Source organism: Sinocyclocheilus anshuiensis, unplaced genomic scaffold (genome assembly GCF_001515605.1).
Source record: "Sinocyclocheilus anshuiensis isolate Anshui unplaced genomic scaffold, SAMN03320099.WGS_v1.1 scaffold1465, whole genome shotgun sequence".
Lineage (NCBI taxonomy): Eukaryota > Metazoa > Chordata > Actinopteri > Cypriniformes > Cyprinidae > Sinocyclocheilus > Sinocyclocheilus anshuiensis.
The window spans coordinates 15,333-24,921 of NW_015552630.1; the positions used below are offsets into that span (position 1 = coordinate 15,333).

General features: G+C 36.4%; 1 protein-coding gene across 2 annotated transcripts in view; it reads right to left on the reverse strand.

Annotated features, from left to right (window-relative positions):
- The window catches only part of LOC107666582 (zinc finger protein 239-like), a 12,299-nt gene extending 8,937 nt beyond the window's left edge, over nt 1-3,362 (reverse strand). Inside the window, exons 1-2 of one of the 2 annotated variants that reach the window (XM_016457989.1) lie at nt 3,231-3,362; nt 2,655-2,880 (exon numbers count right to left, since the gene is read on the reverse strand). In XM_016457989.1, coding sequence (XP_016313475.1) covers nt 2,655-2,880; nt 3,231-3,264 — 260 coding nt within the window. In that variant the 5' untranslated portion in view covers nt 3,265-3,362. The remainder of the gene's footprint in view (nt 1-2,654; nt 2,881-3,230) is intronic. The other variant, XR_001631688.1, reaches the window with a different exon arrangement.
- Nucleotides 3,363-9,589: the final 6,227 nt, after the last annotated feature.

Here is a 9,589-nt window from a genome sequence, read left to right on the forward strand (position 1 = left end):
AACCGTAGCAAAACGGTGCACACCGGTTTGAGCTTGAACTTGCCCCTGATATGTGCAGTTTACTTTGCTTGCTTTAAAAAAAGTTATCCTCTTCAGTAACATTTTTTATATGTTTGTTTTTTGATTGTAGTCTTTTTTCCACTGCTATTGTTTTCTTTGGATTTGCTTCTCAGTTCCATTCAATTTTAATCTTTTCTTTGTTTATTCCATGTTTTATAGGCAACCTCTGTCATGCTAATTCAGATTAGCACAGTTGGTTTTAAATTAACCTAGTTTATTTTAGTCCAGGACTCCATAGTACAGGAGTTAGTAATCTGTCCTTAATCTGTGTTTTTTTTAGTCATTTTTCAATTATTCAAAAAAGTCATTTTTAAAACTTTGATTAACTATCCTAGATTAAGCCTACTTCTGGCTAAAACTTTGTCAGCCTAATGTACCACAAACAGTCATTAAAGATGAATGAAGAATAAAGACCAACCTCCTGGTTCCTCGTGTTTAATTACTTGGAGCGTCTAAAAGGTGAGCTGATTTGTTTTTCTTAAAAAAAGCCGATCTGCACAAATAAATTAAAAGAAATTAAATTTATAGACTCGCGTGGTATTTGATCAGCATCAACAGTCTTTGTGTGTGAGGATTAGAGGAGAAAAACGAGCGAATTTATTAGTCAAATATTTAATTGAAAATCACACAAAGTTGCAGCATGTAAATATGGAAATTAAGATAAATGAAAACACGTATTAATGATAAGATGTAGCCTTATGAAAAAAAAACCGAACTAAAAGTTTAGCAATGAAAAACAACATCCTTGGTTTATGTGTCCATCTAAATATCTGAAACTTAAACAGTTGAATGAACGGTATGTGAATTCCATATCCACAAAATAAGATTGTGAAGATGTTTCTGAAAAGCTGTTTACTTGATATTGAAATTGATATTGCATTTTGCAGTGTCTAACATCAGATTCTGTGGTGAAGATAATAACTAACGAGAATATTGCTTTATATCCCCTCCAATTCTACAAGAAGCCATGAGACCCAAATCTAGAGCCATAACTTTATTGTGTTAAAGTCATTTTTATTTGGTACTAAAGAAATGTCAAATCTACATTAATGGACAGAGTTAATCCTATAATCTTACTTATGATTGTTGATGTGCTTAGCTTTTTTATTATTATTCATTAAAAATTAGATAAATCAAGATGTTATATAATGATTAGGCATCCAGAAAGATCATTTCCATGCTGCTGATACTACCCTGCTGAAACAAAGCAAAAAAAAAAAAACAACAATAGACACCATCTTAAAATTTGTAATAATTGTACTGATTTTACTGGAAACTGTAATGGACCCTGTTGGTCTCTACTGGTAATTGGTCAGCTTCTATTGGTGGCTTGTTAAACCCACTAAATTCTAATGTAATATGTCCCAAAACACACTAGATAAAACCATTTTTAAAAAAATGATGGTTTGTAATGTTTGTAATGGTATTTGTAGCGGGAACCATTAGAATTTATGTGCTTTCTATTGTTTTTTTTCCAGCAGGGTATACTGGGTCATGGGTGTGCAGGATGTTTACTGACGTACAGCAGGGTGATCACATCAGAGTAAAGAGGTTAAGGAAATGTTATACTAGTGTTATGGGAACCTTAAATTAACATTTTAACATTTAAAATATCATTATACAAACCAAAAATTAAAGTTTTATTTCTGTTAAAAGTGTTACAGTCTCTTCTTCAGCTTCCTGAACAAGAACAGTTTGTAAAAAGCTTCTACTTTCCTTCATGAAAGAGTAAGCAAACTACAAGTGATACATGCATTATAAGACAACTGAACATAATATGAAACTCATAAAAAAACACTATGATATAATTTATATCATGAACCAAAATTATACAACATAATAAAACGTTGTGACATTGTTCTTTGTGGAGGAACTCCATCTGTGAGTTGATCTGAATCTCACAGTTGAATCTGCTGGTTTTGAAGATGAAGATGAACTTTATTCACTGTGAAAACTTTAGATAATGTTTATTTGTCATGTCACTTGTTATGGCTGGTTAGGACAGATTTAACCAGATGATATTTTATTGCTTGTTGCATTATTGTGTCTCATTTGATGAGGACGCAGCATCATATCTGAAAGTGCTGGATCTGAAGATGATCTACTTACTGTGATAGTTTTTTGTATGACTGTGTAGATTAGAAGAATGATTAAAACACTTCCCACATGCAGTGCAGTGATACGGTTTCTCTCCAGTGTGGATCCTCTCGTGTGTTTTCAGATTTGATGAATCGCTGAATCTCTTGTCACAGTGTGAACACTTGTAAGGTTTCTCTCCAGTGTGAATCCTCTCGTGTCTTTTTAAACACTTTGCTGTAGTAAAAGTCTTTTCACACTCAAAGCACATGTACTCTCTCACACCAGTATGTATTTTCTGATGTTCTTTTAAATGTTGCTGACATGAAAAGCCCTTTCCACACAAATAACATGAATGTGGCTTCTCTTTTGAATGAACGTTCAAGTGTTTCTTCAGGACTGAAGCCCACATAAATGTTCTGCCACATTGATCACACGTGTACAGTTTCTCTCTGTGGATGTTCATGTGTACCTTAAGGTTTGCTGATCGTGTGAAACTCTTCCCGCACTGATCACAAGTGAATGGTTTCTCTCCAGTATGAACGCTCATGTGATGCTCAAGACTTGTTTTGCGTGTGAAACTGTCTCCACACGGAGTGCAGGTGAAAGATTTCTTGACTCTTATTTTCTTTAAATCTTTCTGTTTGGTTTGAGAGCAACTCAAAGGTTTTTCTCCAGTTTTGACACAAGTTTTCTCCTCATCTTCACTCAATTCATTATTGTCCTTGTTTTCTTTATTCAACTCTGAAATAAAAGTAAAAATAGTCAATCTTCAGTAACTGTCAGTAACCCTGATGTAACAGTGTAAAGTAAACAATTGCTATACAAATTTAGGTAATTTTGATGCACTTTTATAAATTATATGTCCCGAACCTTTCCATGAATGAGGTCATTGATCTTCCAATTATTATTTTTAAAACATTATAGGCACAAATCCCATTTTTATATAGGAATAACCATTAAATAAGTTGGATCAACTACACAGTTATCTAACATAAATATTATTGAAAAGTACCCTATTACAACAAATCTAAAACTGCTTGAAGCTTTATAACCTTCTGCATTATTAATGAAGAATGAAGAAAAACACCAACCTGTTTGTTCTTCAGTATCTTCAGTGTGTTTCATTCTGCAGGGTTTGTGGGAGGGGCTTCACTGATTATGTAATTGTTGTGGGAGGAGCTTCACTGAACATGAATTTCTGTGTGGAAGAAGCGGATTTGCCAAAAAATTTGTTTTACTAATCTACACATTAAAGCATTTATGTAAGTGAAGCAGATGTCCTCCAAATTCTATCTTTGAAGAGACCAGAGCCTTTAAAATGCTAATTGTTGTCTCTTTGTAAATCATTATATTACTATATCAAAAGTAACAGCATCAACACAATGAGCACAACAACTTAAAATGCTCATTCAATAACACTGCACTCACATATGTGGTAATTCATACATTCTGTTTTGTCTTTCTGTTGTTGATATTTCTTATATATTTTTTTCATTTTGCCCCCGTGTTAGAAAGTTGAAATTTGATGACACCCATCTTTATTAATGACTACAGATAAATAACTACACTAGAGCACACAATATCTAAATATAGTTTTACGTGACTCAAAATGAAGTATTTAGCGGCATCTGTTCTTAGTTGTAACCATCTAAAGCTCAGTAAAGATAGTTTTGATATTCGTCAGATATTCGCTTTTCCCCTTGTTCTATAGTGTTGACAGTCTCAAAGATATCAGTAGCACTATTAGTTTTATTGTATATCGACATGAAGCATTCAATCAAAACCACCAATGCTTATTATAGCTTCATATTTATACCTAAGAACATAGATATGTATAGGTAGATGCCCTATTAGCGGCTGTTTCTATGGGCCGCTATATGTAAGCCGTTGCCATATTGCAATGTCCGTGAACACTCGAGAGCAAGTTGCCGGTGCATCAGGAGTGCAAATAGTTATACAAATGTATGAATATTTATATCTTCTGTAGATTTCATATGATGCTTTTGTTAAACTAACACAATACAAGATAAAGCCATTAGCTAACAAGGCATTTAAATTGTACTTTAGTTTAAAAACCTGTAATATTGAGTTAATCAGGGTTCTTACACTTTTTCCAAAGTCAAATTCAAGCACTTTTCAAGTATTTTCAAGGTGCATTTTCAAGCTTTTCCAGCACTTTACAACTGTGGTAAATTGCATGTTAACATACATACTTGAGTTCTTCACTTTACATTATTGTTAAGTTATTGTTCTATTAAAAACCATCTGTCTGGATTGCATATGACATTGCCTAATATAAACAGCTAACATACAGTATATAAATTCTAATGTTTTTAAAAAAGAAAGAATTGACAGGGTGTATGTGCAGATTTTTTTTAAATAAAATCCTGAGACCTGCACAAATAAAATGAATACTGTATGAGCAGTGTCTATGGTAGGGCATTGTCTATGGTAAAATATTACACCATAAACTGACTGTAAAAAAAAAAATGATTTGGAGTTGAAATAACACAGGTTTTTACAAATACGATAAGTTTTATAAAGTGATAAACCTCAAATTTCAGCCTTTAAACAATTTTTACGAAAAGGGATTCGTCAAAACTATAAGTTATTATTTTAATTTAAAACACACACACACAAACACACATCTTACTTTAATTATTTAAATTTTTGTATTGCTCTGATTAAAAACAACAGACCTGCTTATTGAAAATGCAAATTCATTCTCTGACAGCGGGGGGCGCTTTTGGAACGGCAGGTATGCAACGGTTTCCCCGGTAACAGCAGTACACAGTCTTTATAAGTAGGCAAGATGAAATACAAATGAAATTGAAACTTTTCTGAGGGCAGTTGGTTCCCCTCAGAAAAACCATCGTATCAAAACACCTTTAATTTTTTTTTTCTCGACGTTTTGACTTTGAAATGTTTATTCAATGAAATCATAGCCTTTTGAAGTTTAATCATCACATTAACCAATATCGTGATTATTGTATTTCCTTCTTAAAATTTAAGACCTCTTGAAATTATAAACCCTGATTTATCACAGAATAGTGCTGCAGTATTATGAGAAAATTATTATTGTTGGTTGCTCTTGATTTGATGATGATTAATGTTGATTAATAGATTCTTCACATTGGTTATTTTAGTACAGGGTTTTTTTTGTGGGGAGGGGCACCTGCAACCCAGGGGGGCACCTGCACCTGTCAAGGGGGGTGAAAGCATCTGTTAATTTAGAGGCATACACTCGAGTATTTAAGAATACGAGCTAGAAAATGTTTAGCCATCCACTAGGGGGCAATCTGATTAGTCCCACTGCTAATCAGTCGACAGAGCTGAGTTGGCCCGAGTATCAGTCACACTTATTGACAGTGTAAGATGATTTATGTTTAGCCGTGTCAGGAATCCAACCACAGATTGGCATGTTGTTATCTCAGAAACAGGTATTAGAAATTAGACAAACTTGAGGTGTGCATGTCCTAAAGGGTTGAAAACCCCTGTTTTAGTAGCATGACAAACAGAATGGTTATTCAAATTAGGATTAATTCATATACAGACAATGAGCAACAAGTGTTCCTCATCACTGAAATGGATGATTTTGTTCATATCTGCATTGTTGTTTATGATGAGAGTAATCGCGAGAGTCCATTATTATTCCTTCAGTGAGCGCCTAAACCGAACACAACACTAGCAGATTTTTCCTCACTGGTGACTAATTCAAACGCCTCTGATTTAGCACTGCATAAAGTACATGTGCTTAACACAAACGTGTGTGATTAGTTATAATGATCAATGTGCATAAAGCAATCTTTGATGCAGTGTAAGCAGATCTAAACATATGCCGCATCCAACACTTTTAATTTATTTTCACATTGTGAGTGACGACATAGACCGTTCCAAGAATGCGGACGCTTCAAAATATCTGAAGCAGTCGAATGTGGCATCTACCTATGAATCTATGCCTAAGGCCGGTTTCACACCGCATGCGTAGCTAAGCAGTGTATATATGTTTTCTTACACTGGATTAAACCCACAGTGCATGGTTCTTGTTCAAAGTAGATACGAGTAAACATGAAAAATATCAAATTTGACCATAAAATCAATTAAGTGAGCTGTTCTGTGTTTCACAACATTCATTTCACGAATTCACACTTACATATAATGAACAGAGTAAAGGTTATGCGTATTTGGCGTGCTGTCCGGGGAGAGGGCTACGAGCTCGGTCATTACTCTCAAGCCCGGGGTACTCCCCCTGTCCGGGGAGAGGGGTCCGAGCTCGGGTCTAAGCCCGGACCCGAAGCGCTTCCCCACGAGTGTTCCTCCCCGTGCTGGGGTAGGAACGGGCTGAAGGTGAGGAGTCGGGGTGGTGGAGGGATGCTGAAAGACTAGAGATAATGGAGGTAAGGCTGCTTTGATTATTTATAGAGGTTCTCTCTTGTGCTGATTGGATAGATGGTGTAATTACTGATGATGAACTGGCCGTGTTAATTATCTGCGCGTGCTCCTCCCGAAACTTGTTAATAAAACATCACTTAGTGCTGTAAGAAAAAATAGGCTTAATAAATGTACAAAAACACGTCATTGCCAGGAGTTTTTGCCCAAATTTCAAAGGTTCATTTAAATTATTAAAACTATACTTTATGGGCCAGATTTACTAAACAGGGTAAATTAGCGCGAGAGCGCAATTCCAAAACAGCGCCAATGGGCGTGGAAATTTCTCTGTGTGATTTACTGACATCACACAAGTTAAAGAACACAGACGCAACATCTCATTTCTATAATGACCAGTGCAATCTACCAAGAGCAGCACAAATTACCGCCTGCTTTAAGACATGCGTTTTCTGGTCGTTAAATAATGGCGCAAATACCAGTAATTTGACAAGCGCAAACGTTAGTAAATCATGTTGCATGATTCATTTTAATACTCTACTACCATACATTTTGTGTCTGAAAGAGAAACTCCTACAAAATGCATATTATTTAAGGTCAGGCGCAAAAATAACTGTGTCCACTATGGAATAAAAATAATGACAAATGTCTTTGAAACAAAAAGGCATGTTGAACAGCATAACTGTAAAAATAATGTATTGAATTAACAGTGCTTGCATTTTAATGCCTTGTATTTTCAGGGCTTGCATTTTTAGGTCCTGAAATTTAACATAGCTGTTTATTTTGGCTGTGAATTTTTCAATTCAAAACATTTCACACAATTAAAAATTCAATAATTCATATTCACCTTCCAGAATTCACTTTCGAAATATTCAATCTGCTTAAAAATACAATGTATAATATTCGACAGGCAAATTTCGGTCCATTTTATTTCACTTTACAAATTAGCTTCCACAAAGAGAGCAACTCAAAGGTTTTTCTCCAGTTCCGAGATACATTTTCGCAACTTCACTCAATTCTTCATTATCCTTGTTTTCTTCAGTCAACTCTGAAATAAAAGTAAAAAACAGTTAATGTTCTGTAACTCAGTAACCCTGATGAACCCTGATGTAACAGTGTAAAGTAGACAATTGCTATACAAAATATTGGTCATTTTGATAAATTTGTATTAAGGCTGTCAAAAATAACATGTTAATAACACATTAACACAAACTCATTTTAGCGGCACACATTTTATTAATGCAGCACACATTTCCTGTTTGACCCGTGGCCTAGCCTTTAGTAGGAGAAATAAGAGATGCAGCCATAGCCAGTAAAGGGTGCAGCAGCTTGCCAGAAATGGAGAAAGAAAAAGGTCTTCTGAATGGTAAATTCATATACAAAACGATGTCTGATGGTTCTCTCGACAAGACATACTGTAAGTTGTCTGCATTTATTGTCGATGTGAATTAAGTTATCACCATAGCACGTCGAGTTTAAAATATCACTTGATGGCGAAGCATACAGCTGATGCAGAGAGCTCTCCTCCTTCAAGCCAAAGGCAGACCACAAAAAATAGTTTGCAGCGGAGAGGGATGGACAACTCCACAAGCAATAGACTCACCACAGCGATAGCTAAATGGGTGGCGACAGCATGTAGGCCAGTTAATGTAGTGGAGGACGAGGGTCTACTTGAAATTATTCGCATCGCATCTAACAATTATACATATGAACTACCTTCGAGAGCCACCATTACAAGCAAGGTTCACAACTCCTATGTACAGGATAAAGCTAAAGTTGAGGAGGCGTTGAGACAGACAAACACGGTTGCGCTAACCGGAGACTACTGGACGTCCCTCAGTAACGATAGCTACCTAGGGGTCACAGCACATTATTTTGACACACACTGGAATCTTTGGTCGCACGCTTTGACTGTTATGAAGACAGACGAGAGGCACTATGCTGATGTTTGAGCTGAGCAATTTCTGCAAGTAACCAGACAGTGGAACATTAAACTCAAAATTAGCACACTAACCACTGATAGTGCATGGCACGCAACATGATTGCAGTGGCCAGGCTGCTCCCATTTGAGCATATGCCTTGCATTGCACACAGCCTCCACCGAGCTATCCCAGTTTCGCTCCAGAACAGCCTGTTTGACAGCACCTTGGCAAAATGCAGGAAGGTAGTGTGCACTGAGAGATAAACCAGTGACAACTGAGCCACCTAAGAAGAGAGCTTGTCTCATGTCTGTGCCAGAGTCTTCATCTGATGACGAAGAGGACTGTATTGAGAAATGTGTGGAGCGCTACAAGGCAGAAACCTCTATTGGCATAGAGGACTGTCCCCTGCAGTGGTGGTCCAAACATGAATGGCCACACAGTGAGATGGCCTCCCTTGCACGCAGATACTTAGCAACATCTGCCACATCCATACCTTGTGAAAGATTGTTTTCACTGTCAGGTTATGTTGTTCAGAAAAAGCGAGCTGCCCTGTCATCTGAAAATGTAAACAGGCTTGTCTGTTTGAGCAACTGGCTCAGTGCAAAGAAAGAGAAGTAATGGGAACCTGTGGTTTTTCTATGTTCTTTTTGCCATGTGTTTAAAGGAGACATATTATGCCCCTTTTTACAATATGAAATATAAGTCTATGGTGTCCCCAGAATATGTCTGTGAAATTTCAGCTAAAAATACTCCACAGATCATTTATTATATCATTTTGAAAATGCCTATTTTGAGTGGAAGCAGAAACACGCTGTTTTTCGGGCCTGCCTCTTTAAATGCAAATGAGTTGCTGCTACCCGCCCCCTTTTCCAGAATAGAGCTGCGCCATTACAGCTCGGACCTGCTAAAAACATCTGTCTTGGTTCTGATTATCATGTTTATTGCGCTGAAATCATGCGTTTTAAACCATATTAGTTTAAACTTCTGATATACAGTTTTCTGAGCGCACACATCCGAAGCACACGGACAGAAAGCAGCTGTTACAGCATGTGAGTACTAAACTAAGTTCTCATTCACACACAAGTTTACGTTAAAAACACACGAGTTACAAAAACAGTCGGTTATGTCTGTGAAGGTAAACA